Source organism: Phocoena phocoena, chromosome 3, assembly GCF_963924675.1.
Source record: "Phocoena phocoena chromosome 3, mPhoPho1.1, whole genome shotgun sequence".
NCBI classification, from domain to species: domain Eukaryota; kingdom Metazoa; phylum Chordata; class Mammalia; order Artiodactyla; family Phocoenidae; genus Phocoena; species Phocoena phocoena.
The window spans coordinates 57,477,460-57,500,011 of NC_089221.1; the positions used below are offsets into that span (position 1 = coordinate 57,477,460).

Here is a 22,552-nt window from a genome sequence, read left to right on the forward strand (position 1 = left end):
ATTTACCTTTTGACGTTTGGCAGATTCCTACTGGAGCAATCTGAACCAGGATATTATGTGATCTTATATGTGTGTCAAACAGGTAGGGTTTTGCATAATGGAAATTGGGAAACCAGTTAGAGCCTCTTGGCATAGTCCCGATGGGAGATTATGGTTTGGACTAGAGAAGTGGAGGTAGTAAGTGATTAGATTATGGGTATATTTTTAACAGTAGTGCCATTAAGAATTGCTATGGGATTAGATTAGGTTATGTCAGAACACATAGGCTGTAGAACCGTCCGCATTTTCAGTTTCAGAAGGAATGCATACGCATTATTTTAAAATCTAAAATAATTCCCATTATGTCCCCATCCAACCTCCCACTCTTGGGAGCGAACATGTCCTTCCAGACGCTTTTCCACTTTCTTAGTAGCATTAACATATTGCTCCACAACCTGCATTTTTCACTTAACACGGAAAGAATGGGAAGGAAATGTTTAATACATAGGGAATTTTGACTCATTCTTTTTAGGGGGTGTGTGTGTGCATGCACGGCTGTACATACACTGTAATGTTTTTATGGAGGAACGTTTAATTTCTTGCCAGTCTTCTGTAAATGGAGCAGAGCTTCTTCAGTTAGTGTATTTTGAATTTTGTTTCTAGGTCTCATGCTGTTGCCTGTGTCAATCAGTTTATCATCAGTAGAACTCAAGCTCTGATGTTGCATATTGATTCCTTTATTGAGGTAAGATTTGTCCTCCCCCCACCCCACCTTATTTTTGAGGAGGTTAGAAACTGTTCATTGCATATAGTTTTATTTTATAAATACGATAATTTATAATTATGAGCTGTCAATATTTAAATTATTTCTGATAGTATTAAAATTAGGTACAGTATAAACTTTGTGATTCTCGTTAACTGAAAATAAAAGTACTTTTCCTCACTGAGTTTTTTCTTGTGCAAACATTGATTATGGTATGTCTGTGTTTAATATCTTGATTATAAAAATTTCTACCTCAATATACTGTTCAAATTGCATATGGACATTAAATCTTCCAGCTCATTTGTGATATTAGAAACATGAAGAGGTTGAATAAACTTAATTTGATAAAGAATCTGAAGGTATAAATTAAAAGGATAGTACTTCTCTTTTTCCATTGGTTTTCAGTGTAAAATGAGAAGTTTCGGGGGGAAAATTGGCTGTTAAAGCTCAGCGAGCATTTCTAATGGTACTTTTTAACTTTTTGATAAAAGCAGAAAGACAACAGGAGCATAGTTTTTTGGCCATTGAACCCTAAGCAGTAGAATTTCTTTTCAGAACTTCTGCTTGATAACAGCGATTGTGAAAGGATTATTAAAGCTCCTTTAGCACTTCACTTTTATTTTCATCAAATGAAATTTAAATAGTCTATTCCTTTTCAGCTCTTCTTAAAAAAAAAAAGTCCTTCAGAGACCATATTTCTGGTATTCCTGTTGGGAAATTACAAGAAAGAAGTGGGGAAAATTATGTCTTTTTTTTCTCATCACTTAAATTGACAAGCTTCTTCTAAACATCTTTTACCAATAGACTACAAGTAGTAGCCATTAGAATCCTCAAGCCATTTGAAAATTGAAATGAAAACATGCATCTTAAATACATTTTACTGAATACATACTGTGACTCAGGCACTGTGCTTGGTGCTAAGGATACATAAAGAAATTTTATGCTTCAAGGTGTTTTCAGTCTAGTTTGGTATAGAGGGTAGTGGACAGTATTAGAAGTCTGGAGTAAGACTGCCTGTGTTCAAATCCCAGCTCCACAGCTTAGTAGCTTGTTAACCTTGGGCACCTTATTTAACTGGTATTTTCAGTTTTTATAAAATAAAGCTAATAATAGACTTACCTTGTTGGATTGTTAAAAAAGGTATTGGCTAAAAATAAATTGGAACAGTGCCTGCTACAAAGTAAGCACTCCACATGCTAGCTACTGCTATTATTTTTAGAAGCAGTAGTAGTTTTTGTTGTAATTATAATAGTATTCCCTCTTAGTGTTCTTCTCTCGTGACTTATTAAAGAGAACAGTAATAGACATACCAGCATCTTATACAGAAATATAATTTAGAATAAAATAAATTCTTTCTGAAAATAAAAATTCCACAGGGCCATACTCAGCAAGTGGAACAAGAACGTTTCCTGACATTTAATGATATTTTCCATTAGTGTTAAATACCATATTAACACTTCTGTGCTACTTGGTAATCCAGTAAGATTCACCCAGTTCTTCATCCTGTAAGAGTAGTAAACCTCCAGAGGAGGCGCCTGACACATGGTAGGGTCTCAGTAACTATTTGCTAAATCAATAACTGGTTAGTTTTCTTCAGTCACCACTGTTTTTATCGGGGGCTGAAATCATGCCTGCTACATGTGCTGGTACTGATGAAAAGTGTATTGGTTACTAATACATGGCTATAACATACCTTGGCAAAACTGGATATTCATATTTAAGACAACATCATATTTCACGAAGGATTTATATGAGCAGCATGTGCTGGAAAAACCGTATTCTTTCTGACCATGTAAAATTAAAAGAGCAACTACAGAGTTTTGAAAGCCTCAGAAGTAGAGATAGGACTTGAAGAAAAGAAAGTTTTAAAAATGCTACTACAACAGTACTTCACATATTGTCACATTTGATATTTAACTTTTTCCATTGTCTTACCCATTTCTTGTAATATGATTTCAGGTTCATCTCTCTGGAGATGTTTCTGTGGTCCTGGGAAGAGACAATGAGACACATTGGATTTTACTTAATTATTTTAATCATCTTTTTACTGCTTTCAGTATGTGTGTGTATGTTGTGTGTAAATAAAGTAAAACCTCAGGAGTGAGATAGGGAAGGCTTAATTGTTTTTTCTTCTGACACCTCCACTTGAACCTCTGCAACAGACAGCTTTTTCTAGTGGAGGCTTGTTGGTATAATGAAATGAGTGTGGACTCACCCATGATTTCGTGAAAACCAAATTCAGATTCCCCCACTTGCTAGCAAGTTATATAACGTCTAAACTTGTAAAATTGAGTAGCAGCATCTTAGAGTTGAGAAGGTTAATTGAAACAGTATTGTTCATTCACACTTTTTTTTTAAACCTTGTAGAGAAACTTAACAGCATAAGATCGATTGCTACTATTACCATTTTTTCAATAGTTGACTCAGTGACCGACAGCAGTTTAGGGTCACATTGTTGGAAACTCAGTATATATTTCCCAGTTGTTGGTGCTTTTATAGAATGTATGCCTATTAAGAATCAGTATTGGTAGGAATAATCTCTTAACAGACAGTAATTTTGAAGAGTAAATCAAACTATTTTAATGATTATCTCTAATTCTGGGTGATCTGGGTGAACGCTCCTGTGTCCTAGTGACATGGTTTTATTCTCATAAACTAAAGATTACTTCAAGATGCAACCACTCATACTCCGAAAAATGGCTTTAGATCATTTACCAAAATCATAGTTTTTGGCAGTTATCATCCTGTGTCTGTCTTACTTTATAATCTAATGCTATAAAGTATTAGTAGGGCCAGTTAATTCATAAGCCTTTATTTGTACAGTATCTTCTTAGGGTTTCTTTAAATGTTGCCACCTTGCAGATTATTGGTTATTATGTATAAACCTTTCTAGTATGTTGGAATACTTAACTAGAAGAAAATATTTCTTGTGCAATAGAATCTCTTTGCATTGGCTGGTGATGAAGAACCAGAGGTACGGAAAAATGTGTGCCGGGCACTTGTGATGTTGCTTGAAGTTCGAATGGATCGCCTGCTTCCTCACATGCATAATATAGTTGAGGTAATACAAGCAATTTAAAGGCTTTCTCCTCATCTTCGCCTCAAGAAAAATGTTGGGCACAAAACGTATAGTGTGAAGCCACTGTCTTCCAAGTTATTTGTCACATTTGTTGCCGGGGGGGACTATAAAAATTAGTTATCATCTTAAAGTTAAAAATTATCTTTATGGCGATCTTTCTTTCATGAGATATAAGATGTTATAGAGGGGAACGTTGTTTAAAGGAGTAGATAGTTTTTAACCAGTGTAACTAAGAAATATTTAGGTTATTTGTATTTACTAGATATGGGTTAGGCCAATAAAACTATAGTACTTAAAAGAGTTTGTTTTTGACCCGTTAACTGGTAAATTGATCTGATCAACTTTTGATTTATGGTAACAGTGGTAACAATTTCTGAATAGAAAATACGTAACCATTATAGTGAGTTCTAGCAGACCATTTAGATTTTTTTTTTTTTTTTTTTTTTTTTTTTTTTTTTTTTTTGCGGTATGCGGGCCTCTCACTGTTGTGGCCTCTCCCGATGTGGAGCGCAGGCTCGGCGGCCCTGGCCCACAGGCCCAGCCGCTCCGCGGCATGTGGGATCCTCCCGGACCGGGGCACGAACCCGCATCCCCTGCATCGGCAGGCGGACTCTCAACCACTGCGCCACCAGGGAAGCCCCCATTTAGATTTTAAAAGGCTCTCTTTCAGTCCTTATGTGATTAAAATAATTTTACTAGGATATTGTAAGTATGTTGAGCATAGATAGTTGTAATTAAAGGAAGGAATACATAATAACATATAATTATTATTAGGACAAAGTAATTTGTTGGGCAATACTCATTATTGCTACAGTCATACCTGGTTTCCATATTGCTGAATACAGTTGTACTTAAAGGATGGCATCTAAGACCAGTTAGAAGAAGGCTAGCATTCATGATGTTCAGTAACTCCCTTTCTAAAACATTAGGAAAGATAGTTGTAGTGATAAGGATATGTAGCAGCAAAAGATGGGGATAAATTACTTTCTCTCTGATAAAGATATTCTCTCTGTAAAGTGTTTAGAAGAATCAGGTGGGGTTGGTTGAGAGTTTAGTGAGAGTTTGGGGTTAACCAGAAAGTTAAGAAAGACATATAATCATTTGCCATGTCACAGCTGGGGAACCTAATTTACAAGGCTACAGTTCTTTCTTCAGCAATACCCAGCATAGTAGTAGAACATGGTAGGGGCTAGCCTGTCACAGCAGTTGTGTTGCTGTATTTTGACGTGTGAGATGTTTCATTCAAGAATTCATCACTTGACCCCGGATTCAGTCCCAGGTACATTGGGAATTCATGCCTTTGATTATGTTTATTTTGTTTTTGCATGTAAGGTTTTTTTTGCGGGGGGGGGGGGGGGGCGGGTGGCCACGCTGTGCACCTTGCGGAATCTTAGTTTCCTGACCAGGGATCGAGCCCAGGGCCCTGGCAGTGAGAGCGCCAAGTCCTAACCACTGGGCTGCAGGGAATTCCTGGGATGTTAGATTTTTAAAAGAAGGGTAGATTTGAAGATCAGAAATGTACCTCCAACTTAAGAGGGAATTTGGCTTGGTATGTTCAAAGGACATGAAGGACATGATAAACCTATTTTGTTGGCAACTAGAAATTATATAGTTGACAAAGAAATGCCACAACTTTTTTCCAAATTAAAAAAAAAATTAATTTTTGTAATTGTATAATATCTATATATCTTTTTAAATATGTGGAAGTATATACAGTTGACCCTTGAACAACACAGGTTTGAACTTCATGGGTCTACTCATAGCCAGATTTCTTTTTACTAAATATGTACTGCAGTACTACACAACCCAAGATTGGTTGAATCTGCAGATGAGGAACTGGATACAGAGGAACCGTATCTATAGAAGGTTGGCTATAAGTTATAGGTGGATTTTTGACTGCTTGGAGGGTTGGCATGCCAACCTCACTGTTCAAGGGGTAATTGTAATTGTAAGAGACAGCTTGGGTGGTTATGTTATAAAAATGATTGTCCATTTTATGAACGGTTTAATGGTGTTTTTTTGTTTTTTTTTTTGTGGTACGCGGGCCTCTCACTGTTGTGGCCTCTCCTGTTGTGGAGCACAGGCTCCAGACGCGCAGGCTCAGCGGCCACGGCTCACGGGCCCAGCCGCTCCGCGGCATGCGGGATCTTCCCAGACCGGGGCACGAACCCGTCTCCCCTGCATTGGCAGGCGGACTCTCAACCACCGCGCCACCAGGGAAGCCCCTTAATGGTGTTTTTTATTTTGATGCATCTATGAAGACAATGTTTGAATATTAATACTTTTTTAAAATCTCAGTGGTTTCGTGAAATAGTATGCGCCTATATAGAAGCAGATAAATATGAATTGGACACTTTACATTAGGCAACATTCTAAAGCAGTAGTTCTTAAGTTTGGCTGCTTTTCAGAATTGATTAGGAAGCTTTTTTTAAAAAATCCAAAGCCTAAGTCGAGAACCACTGTAAAAGTGTAAGACCCATAACAAAGGACCGTTAACTTGTTGAAATTAGATTAGGTTTCTTTTAATTGTATGATTTAAACTGATTAATACTAAGCCTCCTTTGTTTACAGTACATGCTGCAGAGGACCCAAGATCAAGATGAAAATGTGGCTTTAGAAGCCTGTGAATTTTGGCTCACTTTGGCTGAGCAACCAATATGCAAAGATGTACTCATAAGGCATCTTCCCAAGTAAGTGTTCCTTCTTACAAATACTCCCTTGTTGTTAAATTTAGCAGTGATTCCTCATTTTCATATTTTTAGGTTACATTCTTATGCCATCAGGTAATGAAGTTCTAAAGAAGTAAGACTTAATTTTACCGATGCTATAAGTAAAGACGTTTTTAAAGAAGCAGTTACTTTTGTTTTCTAAATTACATGAGGGTGGTTTATGCTGAATTATAACTAATTTTGGATAATCCATGGCACAATTTTTTATAATCTTATAATTTGACTATGGGGTCTCATGGATTTCCTACTAGTTGTGATGCTATGCAATTTTTGGTTAATCTATTGTTACGCCTATTTTTAACCCAGTGAATGCTGTTAAATCAGTTATTTTTTTTAATATATCTTTTCCAGTTTTATTGAGATAAGTTGAATTTGATATAAAACAGCATATTAGTTTTAGGTGTACAACATAATGATTTCATATATTAAAGTCAGTTACTTTAAAAAGTAATGCTCATGTTCTTTTGAAAATAAAGAAGATACAGGCTCGTAAAAGAAAATTAACATGTAGAAAACTTAAAATGTCTTGGATTTCCACCCCCTTGAGTCATCACTGTTAGTATTTTTGGTGTGTTGTTTTTTAATGTTTTTCTTTGTGTTAGTACCATATACCAAATGTGATATATTCAGAGTGTTTTGGGAAGAAATAAATTTGGTAGTATGTACGTGGCATCTGGCTATAGTTGATGCTTAAATATTTGATTTTACTATTTTGTGGTTGGCTCTTTTCAGTTATTGTAAGTTGTGCGCTTTCCTCCATGTCATTAGTCTTTAAACTTTCAGTACTGTTCCATCATGGTGTGTGTACCATATATATATAATCGACTTTTCTTCTTTTGTTGAATGTTTAGTTGTTTGCCCTTTTTATTTTAAACTCATAAATAATCCTGGACTGAGCATCTTTCTTTGTCCATAAGTAGTGATTTCTTTCAAGTAGAGTTCTTAGAAGTGATTTTTACCAAGGTCAAAGGGCCTGAGCATTTTAAAGCATCTTCATAAATATTCCACATAGTTCTCTAGGGAAGTTATACCAGTTTACACCCCACCAGCAGGGTCCCATCTTGTCACAACTTTTGCAATCCATTAATCATAATTTTTCCAGTCTTAGCCCTCTGGATGAGCAAAAAACAAAACCGTTTGTTTTAATATGTTGTTGTATTAGTGGAGTCACATTTTTTTCAGAAGTTAGGGTACTTGGATATTCTTATTTTCATGTAGTCAGTTAAGTTCCTTTTCTTTTCCAATAAATTCTTTCCCTACCGAGAAAACAAAGCCACCTATGTCTTATTCCAGTCAATCTAGAATTTATTTGGGAGTAAAGTACAAGGTGATATGCTAAATGGATTTTTTCCCCCCTTAGGAAATTCATATATTAATTATTCTCTTCTCCCTGATTTGTGATTCCAGTTTTATGATATGCTTGTTTCTTACCATAGGATCATATAATCCTAAAAGTTACATAAACAGACATTCTTATAAAACTGAAGAGATTTTATTAATGAAAACCTAAGCTGTAACATTAGGAGATGATACGAGCAGTTATAGGTTGGTGGTCTCTTTCATTATTACCCTAATAAAATCTAAACATTGGTAAGCAACCAAGAACTTGGTAGCAGGCTAAAAGATCAGCAATTCCCATTTAGTTGTGTGCTATGTGCGAACATTAAACAACCCATTCCAGTGATAAATGGATTTGATTTATATGTCTTCCAAACCACTGGTTTGGGAACCATTTTTAGATTAAACAAGACTGCTTTTATTTTTGGTTCAAATAGTGTATTGTGAGGATGGGAAAATATCAACATCAGTCTGATCCGGAGATTAAAAACACAGTAAAAGAACTGTTTTTCCTAGATCTGTTAACCAGATTCTTGTTTAGTATGAGCAAAAAATGTTTGCTGAGGAATCAAAATTGTTAATGTGATGAGATCTTTCTTATTAAAATGAATTCACATAGAAAGCATTAAGGTAATAAAGAGTAAGGTTAAATTCTTTTATCTTTCTGGGCTGTGTTGTGTATTCTTGTTTTTCCTTTTCCTTTTTCTGTTTTTTTTTTTGTTTTTTTTTTTTTTTTAAGCCAGTACTATGCTCTATTGATTATTGAACATTTGCTAATATGTTTTGTTATCTGGTAGAATGGGTCTTCTTTTCTTTCCCTGAATTATTTTTTTTCCACCTTTATTCTTGTACATTAATATCTCCTGGGGCGTATTTATGAATTAATCCATGTAAAACAACTAACCCAGTGCTTGGCATATACTTAAGTACTCAGTAAACATTCATTGTTGGTATTAACATCATTGGCTTTCCATGATGTTCCATTAAAATTCTCTTCTTGGTTTCTACATGAGGCTTCAGGAGAAAGCTTCTTAAGAGTTAGATTTGTTAAAAAATAATGATCTGCTTTGTATGATTGGAATTTGTCAGACACATGCCATATTGCCACGTGGTCACAGTTAACTCCAATATCTCTTTCCTACCTCACTTTTTGACTTTCCCCACCTTATCAGTCCCCTATTTCCTACACATCATCTTATTCTTTCTCTATCTGGCACAGATATCATGATCCACAAATCAACAGTACTGACCATAAACCTCCAGCTGCCCCCTGCTCTGGAGTAATTGAACTGTCTTTGCTACTTCTTAAATACTGTTGGGAAAAGTTACACTGCCAGGAGGATTGGTGGCTATAGAAATCCATGGTCTTCAACATCAAGTGGACCCTTCATACCATCTTGCCAATTTTTCCTGTTCCAGATCAGCTTTTATCTTCCATTCACCAGAGCAACTATTTGATACCTTTATCACTCTTCTGAAGTTCTCTTCATTCAATTTGAGCACTTCTGCTTTGTAGGGAAAACAGGTGACCCTTCACGTTTTCCCCAGAACTTATAGATACATTTTCATGTGATTATCTTCTTCCTAACCAGGCTTTCTATTTATGGTCTTGGATAGCATGGTTTTTTTCTTATCCTTAAGGACCTCACTCTATCAAATAGATAAATTCTCTCTTTAAACTTTTCCCTCTCTGCTGCCTTAACTTTTTAGCTTGCTGCAGTTTCTTTCATCTTAAAGATTCAAAGAATAGATGGGGCTCACTGTCTTTACTTCTTTACCTCACCTCAGGTGAACTCTTCAATATTTTATGGTCTGCCATCCATCCTCATCATTTTCGTGAAATTATTGACAAATATCATAAATTATTTTAACTGTTGGTGATCCAAATGGACTTGGTTCTCTTGCAAGATCCCTGTAGCTTACACAGTATGGTTCTGTGTGTTATAATTTTATTTAGTTATGGTATACTAGCTACAGTGTTGAATTACTACCGTTAATCTATTTTAGAATTTAGAAGGACTTTGAACATGAAAGTTTGGGTCGCTCATATTTTCCTTTTTACAAATTTGAAATCCCACTGCTTCCTTTTTACTGTTAGTATTCCTTTGGTTAATGAGGGCTTGCAAAATTACCTCATTGAAAGTAGAGGTGTGTTTAACATTGGTTTCATACATATTTATTTAGTGTGTCTTAAAGCATGTGACTATTTGAAGTAAAGCCACAGCAAACACTGAGGACATTAATGTGGACAGAGATTTTTACATCTGGAGTAAAGAAAGGAAACTTAACATTTATGGCCTTGTGGAAATAATATTACCTCTCTGAGCTTTAGTTACTCGTTTGTAAAATAGGGATCATGATACTTTTCTCACTAGGTTATTAAGAAGGTGCTTTATTAATAACCCCACAGCTGGTACTCATGAGTATGAGTTTCTTTTGCCTATTCACACTTTTTCCATGCCCCCCAGAACAATGAAAGGTAGAATTTGGAAGCAGTGGACTGTGGACATTGTAACGTGTTTCCAAAGTATTCTCTCACACCTTTTGTCCTCAGTAGACTCATTTCAGTGTGTATGATTGGATAGTGAGGAAACAAACCAAAGTTTAAGAAAGCTGTCCAAGATAAAACCATCATATCTACAGAAGGAACTGAAATCAGTATTTTGACCTTTACTTAACATGTTTTGATATATATTTTTTTAACTAGTCATCATAAATATTTCAGTATACCTGGAATTCCATGTTTACAGACATTATGGTTCCCTTTTGGTGACAACATAATACTTCAGATTAGATATAATATTCTGATTTATTTAACTATTTTCTTATTGGAAGTTTAAGTTCTTAATGTCTTAAGAAGTTAGAATTTAAATTTCCAAACTTTTTATCAGACTATGATAACCTTGTCGGTAGAGCTCTTTTTTTCCTTTTTGATTTATTTCTTTTGGATTAATTCCTTTAAGTTTACTGTTTTTATATTTTAAACAGTCATCTCTTTTATTAAAAGGAATACAAATACTGAATGTAGGCTTATTGTAAAAATGTCACACCATTTAGAAATAAAGTAGAAGATGGATACCGTCCCTTTTTAGCCCACTCACCTCTCTGAGGACAGCAGTTTATTGTATAGCCTTCCTAGATAGTCTGTGTATATAAGTTATTGTATAGGTAATTAATTTTTTTAATAATTTTTGTTGGAGTATAGTTGATTTACAATGTTGTGTTAAGTATCAGATGTACAGCAAGTGAATCAGTTATATATATATATATATATGCACACATATACATATTTATTTACACACACACACATATCCACTCTTTTTTAGATTCTTTTCCAATGTAGGCCATTACAGAGTATTTACTAAGTAGAGTTCCCTGTGCTATACAGTAGGTCCTTATTAGTTATCTATTTTATATATAATAGTGTGTATATGTCTATCCCAATCTTCCAATTTATCCCTGTCCCCCTTTCTCCCTGGGAACCATAAGTTTGTTTTCTACATCCCTGACTCTTTCTGTTTTGTAAATAAGTTCCTATGTACCCTTTTTTTAAGTCTCCGTATATAAGTGATATCATATGATATTTGTCTTTGACTGACTTCACTCAATATAACAGTCTCTAGGTCCATCCATGTTGCTGCAAATGGCATTATTTCATTCTTTTTTATGGCTGAGTAATATTCCATTGTATATATGTACCACATCTTCCTTATCCATTCCTCTGTTGATGGACATTTAGGCTCCTTCCACATCCTGGCTATTGTAAATAGTGCAGTGAACATTGGGGTGCGTGTATCTTTTCGAATTATGGTTTTCTCCAGATATATGCCCAGGAGTGGAATTGCTGTATCATATGGTAGCTCTATTTTTGTTTTTTAAGGAACCTCCATACTCTTCTCCATAGTGGTTGTACCAGTTTACATTCCCACCAACAGTGTAGGAGGGTTCCCTTTTCTCCACACTCTCTCCAGCATTTATTGTTTGTAGATTTTTTGATGATGGCCATTTCTGACTGGTGTGAGGTGATACCTCATTGTAGTTCTGATTTGCATTTCTCTGATTATTAGTGATGTTGAGTATCTTTTTATGTGCTTTTTGGCCAGCTGTATGTCTTCTTTGGAGAAATGTCTGTTTAGATCTGCCCATTTTTGGATTGGGTTGTTTGTTTTTTTGATATTGAGCTGCATGAGCCGTTTGTAAATTTTGGAGATTAATCCCTTGTTGGTTGCTTCGTTTGCAAATACTTTCCCCCATTCTGGGGGTTGTCTTTTTTTGTTTATGCTTTCCTTTGCTGTACAAAGGCTTTTTAAAGTTTAATTAGATCCCTTTTGTTTTTGTTTTTATTTTCATTACTCTAGGAGGTGGATCAAAAGAGTCTTGCTGCAATTTATGTCATAGAGCGTTCTGCCTGTATTTTCCTCTTAAGAGTTTTATAGTGTCTGGCTTTACATTTAGGTCTTTAATCCATTTTGTGTTTACTTTTGTGTATGGTGTTAGGGAGTGTTCTAATTTCAGTCTTTTACATGTAGCTGTCCAGTTCTCCCAGCACCCCTTATTGAAGAGAGTATCTTTTCTCCATTGTATATTCTTACCTCCTTTGTCATGAATTAGGTGACCATAGGTGTGTGGTTTTATCTCTGGACTTTCTATCCTGTTCCTTTGATTTATTTTTCTGTATTTGTGCCAGTACCATACTGTTTTTATTACTGTAGCATTGTAGCATAGTCTGAAGTCAGAGAGCGTGATTCCTCCAGCTCCATTTTTCTTTTCTCAAGATTGCTTTGGCTGTTTGGGGTCTTTTGTGTTTCTATACGAATTGTAAAAGTGTTCATTCTAGTTCTGTGAAAAATGTTATTGGTAATTTGATAGGGACTGCATTGAATCTGTAGATTGCTTTGGATAGTATAGTCATTTTGACACTAGTGATTCTTCCAGTCCAAGAACATGGTATATATATCTCTCCATCTGTTTGTGTCATCTTTGATTTCTTTCATCTGTATCTTAATAGTTTTCTGAGTACAGGTCTTTTGCTTCCTTAGGTAGGTTTATTGCTAGGTATTTTATTCTTTTTGATGCGATGGTAAATGGGATTGTTTGCTTAATTTCTCTTTCTGATCTTTCACTGTTAGTGTATAGGAATGCAGGAGAGCTCTGTGTATTAATTTTGTATACTGCGACTTTACTCAGATTCATTGATGAGCTCTAGTAGTTTTCTAGTAGTAGCATCTTTAGGATTTTCTATGTAGAGTGTCATGTCGTCTGCAAACAGTGACAGCTTTACTTCTTTTCCAATTTGGATTCCTTTATTTTTTTTTTTTTTCTCTGATTGCTGTGGCTAGGAATCTCTCATTATTTTTATCTTAAATGGAAATGTGCTTTATGTGTTTTACACGTAGAGGGCATTTGTTTTTTCAACTTTACTTAATTTGTTTGTTTGTTTGTTTTTGGCCGTGCTGCATCCAAAAATAAGATCCTTGCAGGATCTTAGTTCCCCGACCAGGGATTGAACACTGCAGGGCCCTAGCAGTGAAAGTGCAGAGTTGTAACTGCTGAACTGCCAGGGAATTCCCAACTGTAATTTATTTTTAACCAAGCCCTTAATGATGGACATTTAGATTGTTTCCATTGTTCTTGTTCTTGCATCAGGGAACATTGGTCTTTAAAAATTGGGAATATGCGTTCATATATTTGGGATAAATTCTTAGGGGAAAAATTGAAAAAAAATTATTGTTTTTATTTCTAAGCACTCTTGATAAGCTATCTTATCCCCACTAAGATTCCATCCAGTAGATCCCATGCATGAGTATTTAAAAGGCCTGAGATATATATTGGGAGTATTCATCATTTGAGAAGGGCAGACAAAGAACATGCTATAAGGCAATATTTGCAGTGGTGGTTGTTGTATTGGTATTATTAGTATTCATGAGGTTGTTAAGACTTCGAGATCGTTAGATCTTTGTTTCACAAATTCATTTCTTTATAGGTTGATTCCTGTGTTAGTGAATGGCATGAAGTACTCAGATATAGATATCATCCTACTTAAGGTAAGGAAACTATTTCCTGATGAATAGGGAAGATTATTTTTATTGACTTAGTAGATCTTTGGATTTGACTAACAGAACATTTATTTAGAGTAGGCTCTATGTAAATAGGCTTTCTGTTATATAGTATGCTACGGAGTTCAAAGATAATGAATTTGGGTGGTAATAGATTCTAGCTTAATTGGAACTAACTAGGCAGTGACACTAATAGAGTTTGCATCCATTTCCTGTTAATACAAATTGTTTGGAGTTTATTTTAAAATATGTTAAATACGTTCTGCTCTTGATTCAGATACTCTAGATTATACCAGCTGGTGGGAAACCATATAATATGGTTTGAAAGTGCCTGATATCTAACATGGGTTATGTGATAGCCTATTCTCCCCTTCACAAAGAACTATTTTCTGCCCAGGGGAGTGGTTCTTAATGAAGAGGTATACAGTTGCCCCTTGAAAATGGGATGTTAGCAGCATTGACCTTCAGCTCAGTCAAAAATCCCTGTATAACTTAACTTTACAGTTGGCCCTCTGTGTCCATGGTTCCATATCTGCAGATTCAGCCAACCATGGATTATGTAGTAGTGTTAAGACTTCATTTATTGGAAAAAAAAGTCTGCATGTTAGTGGACCTGCACAGTTCCAGCCCATATAGTTCAAGAGTCAACTGTATTTCAAAATAATATGCATAACCCCATCTGAATATTCTCATTCTTTTACTGATACACATATTAGCTTATAACGAATATAACCAAAATTTTCCTTTAAAAAAAATATACAGGGTGATGTTGAAGAAGATGAAACAATTCCTGATAGTGAACAGGACATAAGGCCACGTTTTCATCGATCAAGGACAGTGGCTCAGCAGCATGATGAAGATGGAATTGAAGAGGAAGATGATGATGACGATGAAATTGATGATGATGATACAATTTCTGACTGGAATCTAAGTAAGTCAGAGAGGGAGAAGCACAGTCGCTTGCTTTGATAACAGTTTTGTTGAGAAATAATTCACATACCATACAGTGCCCTCATATCATACAGTTCACGTACCATACAAAAGGTTACAGTTGAGTGGCTTTTAGTGTATTCACAGAGTTGTGCAACCATCACCACAGTAAATTTTGGAACATTTTTATCACCCTGAAAAGAAACCCTGTACCCATTAGTAGTCACTCCCATTTTCTTCCAGTTCGCTAGCCTTAAGCACCGACCAATCTATATTCTGTCTCTAGGAACTGTTCTGGACATTTCCTACAAATGGAATTATACAAAAAGTGGTCCTTTGTGACTGACTTACCTGTTCATCATTTGATGGACATTTTGTTTCCCCCCTTTGGCTATTGTGAGTAATGATGCTGTGAAGTTATGTAAAGTTTGATGTGTAAACGTAAGTTTTCAATTCTCTTGGGTATATACCCAGGAGTAGGATTACTGAGTCATATGGTAACTTTATGTTTAACCTTTTGAGGTACTACCAGGCTGTTTTTTAAAGTGGCTCTACCATTTACATTCCCCCCAGCAGTGTCTTAGGGCTCCAGGTTCTCCACATGCTTGTCAGTACTTTTTGGGTGTCTCTTTCTGTTTTAGCCATTCTGGATGTGAAGTGATAATCTTATCGTGGGTTTGTTTTTGTATTTTCCTGACAGGTCTGCTCTTCATTTACTTGTCATTTTATGCCTTAAAAAGACTTTATCTCACACTGTCATTTCTCAAAGGGGTATATATTTTGTTTGATACTGTGAAATAGAAACATTGATCATAGAAAACAACTTTTCCTGTTTTCCTAACATAAACTTATTTTTTTGTGTGATAATTTGCATGAAAATTGGTTATCATGCAACAAAATTATATAAATTGCTTTTGTCATATTCAGACTTACAAATATACTTTTTAAAATCTTGGTTTTCAACCTTACCTGCAAATCCACATCATATATTAAGCCTGCATTCTGGGCCACATACTAATTAGATAGCTTTGGGGAGAATCTAGACACCTGTGTTTTGCTTTTGCTTGCGTGCTGGTTTTTAAATCTTGCTGCTCTAGTTCACAGCACATTTCACGTTTTGGGCCATGTAATTCTTTGTTGTGGGGTCATCCTGTCCATTACAGGATTTTGAGCAGCAGCCCTGATCTCTGCCCAGTAAATGGCAGTAGTGCAGGAGGTGGGGGGAGAACGCACAAAATTGTGACAACCAGCAGTGTCTTGAGACATTGCCCAATGTTCCTTGGGACACAAAATCACCCCCAGTTAAGAACCACGCTGTGATTCAGAGGGCTGAGATTTCTAGTAACTAACCGATAGAGCAATTAAGGACATGAATCATCAGCCTGAACTCTGTAAATTATTTGGAATTATGCTGATTACTGCCCATTTAGTTTCCTATAACTAACGGTTCCTTAGAGTGACTAGCGTGCCCAGCCCTAGGCCAAGGACTTTGTATGCCTTTCACATTTAATCTTTCCAACAACCTTGGGTAGGTAAAGATACTACAAAAAGAGAAACTTCCCTAAGGTTAGCTTAGCTAGTACTGGTGGCACATGTAGTTTTGGAACCCAAATCTCACACAACAGGAGAACCCAAGGTCTTCATTACTACCACAGAATTACTTGCCAGTGTATTCCTACTTTAAGGTTGGTGGGGAGCATGCATTAAGATTTAATGTAGATAACTGCAAAAGTAATAATGTGTGTTGAATTTGGGGGGGGGGAATACTTCCTTTTCACATCCCACCCATCATTATGTTCTTCCAGAAGTTTTTCTATGCAGATACAGAAAAACGGGTATATGGGCTTAACCAGCTTTTGTTTCGCTTCGCTTTCTTGCACTTCATAGATAACTGCATTTTTTATAAACTGAAGGTTCGTATCAACCCTGCACTGATCAAGTCTGTTGGCGCCATTTTTCCAACAGCACTTACTTTGTGACACTGTCACATTTTGGTAATTCTTGGAATATTGCAAGCTTTTTTGTTATTATATTTGTTAGGGCAATCTGTGATGAGTGATCTTTGACGTTACTGTTGTAATCGTTTTGGGGCTGTGTGAACCATGCTCATATAAGATGGCAAACTTACTAATTAGTAAATGTTGTGTGTGTTCTGACTGTTCCACTCACAGCCATTCCCCATCTCTCTCCCTCTCCTTGAGTGTCCCTGTTCTCTGAGACACAACAATATTGAAATTAGACCAATTAATAACCCTTCAATGGCCTCTAAGTGTTCAAGTGAAAGGAAGAGTTAGTTGCATGTCTCTCACTTTATTTTTTTTTTTTTGGCTGCGTTGGGTCTTTGTTGCTGGGCGCAGGCTTTTCTCTGGTTGTGGTGAGCAGGGGCTACTCTTCGTTGCAGTGCGCGGGCTTCTTATTGCGGTGGCTTCTCTTGTTGCGGAGCACGGGCTCTAGGCATGTGGGCTTCAGTAATTGCGGCATGCAGGCTCAGTAGTTGTGGCTCGCGGGCTCTAGAGTGCAGGTTCTGTAGTTGTGGCACACGGACTTAGTTGCTCTGCGGCATGTGGGATCTTCTCGGACCAGGGCTTGAACCCGCATCCCCTGCATTAGCAGGCGGATTCTTAACCATTGCACCATCAGGGACGCCCCACGTCTCTCACTTTAAATCAAGAGTTAGAAATGATTAAGCTGGGACTTGAAGCCCGTGAACTCCAGCTACTGAAGCCCGTGCACCTAGAGCCCATGCTCCGCAACAAGAGAAGCCACCATGATGAGAAGCCTGCACACACAATGAAGTAGCCCCTGCTCACCGCAACTAGAGAAAGCCTGCACGCAGCAACAAAGACCCAACGCAGCCAAAAAAATCAATCAACTAATTAATTAAAAGAAATGATTAAGCTTAGTGAGGAAGGCATGTAGAAACTGCGGTAGGCCAGAAGCCAGGCCTCTTGCGCCAGTTAGCCAAGTTGTGAGCAAAAGAAAAGTTCTTAAAGGAAGTTAAAAGTGCTACTCCAGTGAACACACAAAAACAAAACAAGCAAAACAGCTTGAATGCTGATAAGGAGAAAGTTTTTGTGGTTAACCAGCTACAGCATTCCCTTAAGCCAAACCTAGTCCAGAGCAAAGCCCTAACTCTCTTCAATTCTCTGAAAGCTGAGAGAGGAGAGGAAGCTGCAGAAGAAGAGGTTGGTTCTTGAGGTTTAAGGAAAAAAGTCTTTATATCTCCATAATATAATGCAGGGTAAAGCAGCAAATGCTGATGTAGAAGCTGCAGCAGGTTATCCAGAAGATCTGACTAAGATAATTAATGAAGGTGGCTGCACAAAACAACAGATTTTCAATGTAGACAAAAGAGCCTTCTGTTGGAAGAAGATGCCGTCGAAGACTTTCATAGCTAGAGAGTAGAAGTCAGTGCCTGGCTTCAAAGGGCAGGCTGATTCTTGTTAGGGCCTGATGCAGCTGGTGACTTTTAAGTTGAAGCCAGTGCTCATCTACCATCCCGAAAATCCTAGAGTCCTTGAGAATTACACTAAATCTACTCTGTGCTCTATAAATGGAACAAGAAAGCCTAGGCGATAGCACATTTGTGTATGACAAGGTTTACTGCATATTTTAAGCCTACTCTTGACACCTACTGCTCAGAAAAGATGATTTCTTTAAAAATATTACTGCTCATCGACAAAGTACCTGGCCACCCAAGAGCTCCGGTGCAGATGTACAATGAGGTTCATGTTTTTTTCACATCTGCTAACACAGCATTGATTCTGCAGTCCATGGATCAAGGAGTAATTTCAACTTTCAGGTCTTATTATTTAAGAAATACACTTTGTAAGGCTATAGTTGCCATAGGTAGTGATTCCTCTGAAGGATCTGGGCAAAGTAAATTGAAAACCTTCTGGAAGGGATTCACCATTCTAGATGCCATTAAAAACATTTGTGATTCATGGAAAGAGATCAGAATATCAGCATGACATTAACAGGAGTTTGGAAGAAGTTGATTCTTCTTAGGGGGTTCAAGACTTCAGTGGAGAAGGTAACTGCAGATGTTGTGGAAATAGCAAAAGAACTAGAATTAGAGGTGGAGCCTGAAGATGTGACTGCATTGCTGCGTCTCATGAGAAAACTTTAATGGATGAGGAGTTGCTTCTTATGGGTGAGCAAAGAAACTGCTTTTCTTGAGATGGAATCTACTCCTGGTGAAGATGCTGTGAAGATTGTTGAAATGACAACTGAGGATTTAGACTATTACATAGTGTTGGTTGATGAAGCAGCAGGAGTGTTTGAGGGGATTGATTACAATTTTGAAAGAAGTTCTACTGGGTAAAATGCTGTCAAACAGCACTGCGTGCTACAGAGAAATCGTTCACGAGAGGAAGAGTCAGTCCATGCAGTGAACTACACTGTCGTCTTATTTAAGAAACTGCTCATAGCCACCCCAGCCTTCAGCAGCCACCACCCTGATCAGTCAGCAACCACCAACATCAAGGCCAGACCCTCCACAGAAAGATTACACTTTTTCAAAGTTTCAGATAATGGTTAGCATTTTTTAGCTATAAAGTATATTTTAGTTAAGGTATGTACATGGTTTATAGACATAAAGCTATTACACACTTCACTAGACTACAGCATAGTGTGAACATAACTTTTATATGCACTAGGAAACCAAAAAGTTCAACTGACTCGCTTTGTTGTGGTGGTCTAGAACTGAACCTGTAATATCTGAGGTAGGCCTATGTCTTCTTTTTAGGAGGGGAGGCTGATGTTCTAGAAGTGAAATCAGATCATATGTACTCTGCAGATTCTTTTCCATATATCATGCAACTCATTCTGTGCCAGTACATAAATATTTCTTTCTGTTTCCTGGCAGTATAATATTCATATGAATGGGTCTACCATACAGTAAGTATAACTAAGACCCTTTTGATGAGTAAGGTGTTATTTCTGGCCAACGTAACAGCTTTATTTAAAAAAAAAAAAAAAGGCAGTCGTATACAGAATTAAATATCTTCAAACTTTGTAGAGGTAAAAATAAAGTGTTGTATATACAACAAATTTTATCTGTATATAGATACAGATAGATTTATAGATATATAACTATAAATGATAATGGAAGTTAATGTAATGTCTTTGAATTAAATATTTCCTTAGGAAAATGTTCTGCGGCTGCCCTAGATGTTCTTGCAAATGTGTATCGTGATGAGCTTTTGCCACATATTTTGCCCCTTTTGAAAGAATTACTTTTTCATCATGAATGGGTTGTTAAAGAATCAGGCATATTGGTTTTAGGAGCAATTGCTGAAGGTAAGTCTAAATCAAACTTGAACTGTAAAGTCTTCAATAGGTGCTAATGTGACTAGGCTACTTTAAGGACTTGTTACTCTATGCAGAAACTGTTCACGTACTTTGCTGTCTTGTGTTGCTAATAAGACTATTGAAGTAGGTGAGACTGTGATCCACATTAACCTTAAAAACGGTATTTGAGTCTAAAAGCCATCTTAGGATAAGTTTTTACTTTGAGCTAGTTAATTATTATTAAACAACCATAGACTTACTTATAACCCCAGCCAGATATTTTGCAAATGCTTTTGTTATAATAAAGAGAACAGAAAAAAAAAGAGAGAGAACAAAATGAGAGGATTCTGATGTCAGAAGCATCCCTGTTGCTAGAAAAATAACTTCCATAGGTAAGTGTAAGAAACGTAAGTCGTGTCATCATCCTCTATAAAGGATCATTATTCTGTCCTAGCTGTAAACATCTATCTACAAGAAATTGAAGCATTTTACAGGCATTTTTGAAAGCCATAATTTCTGTAGCAGAAGTAAAATGAGCTTTCCTAACCCTACTGAAAGATACTTAAAGAGCAGTTAGCGCTCATTTCAGTTATTTCTTTAAAATAATTTTGGAACAGATTATTGCAATATATTTATTGGAATGGAGATGATCTGAATGTTTCATGGATGCACGTATCAGTTTAGTATTCAACTGAAATAATTTTGTTTTAACCAAATTTCAGCACTTCCTGAAATAGTTCTGTGGTTTTTATTCCTAGGTTGCATGCAGGGCATGATTCCATACCTACCTGAGCTCATTCCTCATCTTATTCAGTGCCTCTCTGATAAAAAGGCTCTTGTGCGTTCCATAACGTGCTGGACTCTTAGCCGCTATGCACACTGGGTAGTCAGCCAGCCCCCAGACACGTACCTGAAGCCATTAATGACAGAACTGCTAAAGCGTATCCTGGATAGCAACAAAAGAGTACAAGAAGCTGCCTGCAGGTGAGACATTCTTTGTTATCTGTATCTTTGACCTGACGGTTTTATAAATCCAAATGAGACTCTACCTAGACATCCATATTTACTGTTTCTTCACATTTATTTTTCATTAGTGGCTTTAACAGTAGCATCATCTTTCACCCTAATTCCCACACAGATATCTGGAGTGGAAGTGGCAAGGGTCCTGCTCTTGAAGGAATAAAAAGTTTGAGCAGAGTGACATTATTAGTCGACAGGTCAACTGTGATAACAAGTTGCCACGTAGTGATTCAACTCCAGTAGCCACTCTGTCAGTTGCGTTTGGGGCTGTCTCTGTTTTTACATCAGATCAGCAGTTAGTTTCATTACTACCAGCGTTTCCGTTTTCTGGAACAAACCTTCATGTTCTAAAAAGCCTTGCCACCTAATGTTTATAGTTCTTAATTTTTCAAATAAAATTGCTTTTACTGTTGACTTTGTTAATAAGAAGAAATACCTGTTGAAAGAGAGGAAAGTAAATTTCAGTGTAGCTGGACTTTACCAGATCTGAAGCAAAAATGTCTGGAAGAGTCCTAATTCGTAATGATGTGAAAGAAAGTTAAACAAGGGAGCTGTGATAATTAATAGCACTCAGTTTTTTTTCAAGCGGGGGGAGGATACCAATTATGCTTGGTTTCCTATAGATTATTCATTCAGCAAGTTTTTTTTTAGTTCTCTACTAATTGTTAGGCATATATTAAATGCCGACCTTACATTCTCTGCGTCTTAAAATTTACAAGCTAGTAGGGTATACTGAACAGCTATATAATTATAATTTGTGGAAAGTGCCATGAAGGAAATAGATATAGCTCAGTGTTAATGAATAAGACTTCAGTTAACAAATGGCTTAAGCCTGTCATTTTAGGAAATTCTTACCTGGCTAAAACAGAAGAAAATAACCTTAATTTTACAAACGAAGGGCCAGATACACCTTAAAGTCGAGACACATTTAGGTATAAATTGAAGTAATTGCCCTGAGGCCCTGGAGTTTGTTCAATTCTTGTATATTTGTCCTAAAAAATAAGCTGCAAATAAACAAATTTATAATAACAAATGCACTGTGCATTCTAATGTATAGTGTGGAGCCTAGAGAAAATTTTAAACTTTACTGAGGAATAATTGACAAAAATAATTGCATATACTTGAAGTGTACCACATGTTGATTTTGATATACATAAGCATGGTAGAACAGTTACCAAAATCAAGATCCTATAGTTAACATGGGTAACTCTTTTTTCTGTGAGAATGCTTAAGATGTACTCAGCAACTTTCAAGTATACAGTGCTATGTTAACTATAGTCACCATGCTGTACATTAGATCCTTAGAATTTATTCCGTTTTTTCTTTTTTTTGAATATTTTTATACAGCAGGTTCTTATTGGTTATC

General features: G+C 36.5%; 1 protein-coding gene across 1 annotated transcript in view; it reads left to right on the plus strand.

Annotated features, from left to right (window-relative positions):
* The first annotated feature begins 97 nt into the window (after positions 1 to 97).
* LOC136120178 (transportin-1-like) overlaps positions 98 to 22,552 on the plus strand; it is a 33,700-nt gene continuing 11,245 nt past the window's right edge. Inside the window, exons 1-9 of the mRNA XM_065873653.1 lie at positions 98 to 174; positions 643 to 724; positions 3,681 to 3,803; positions 6,393 to 6,511; positions 13,872 to 13,932; positions 14,707 to 14,875; positions 20,023 to 20,175; positions 20,925 to 21,150; positions 21,261 to 21,408. Coding sequence (XP_065729725.1) covers positions 98 to 174; positions 643 to 724; positions 3,681 to 3,803; positions 6,393 to 6,511; positions 13,872 to 13,932; positions 14,707 to 14,875; positions 20,023 to 20,175; positions 20,925 to 21,150; positions 21,261 to 21,408 — 1,158 coding nt within the window. The remainder of the gene's footprint in view (positions 175 to 642; positions 725 to 3,680; positions 3,804 to 6,392; positions 6,512 to 13,871; positions 13,933 to 14,706; positions 14,876 to 20,022; positions 20,176 to 20,924; positions 21,151 to 21,260; positions 21,409 to 22,552) is intronic.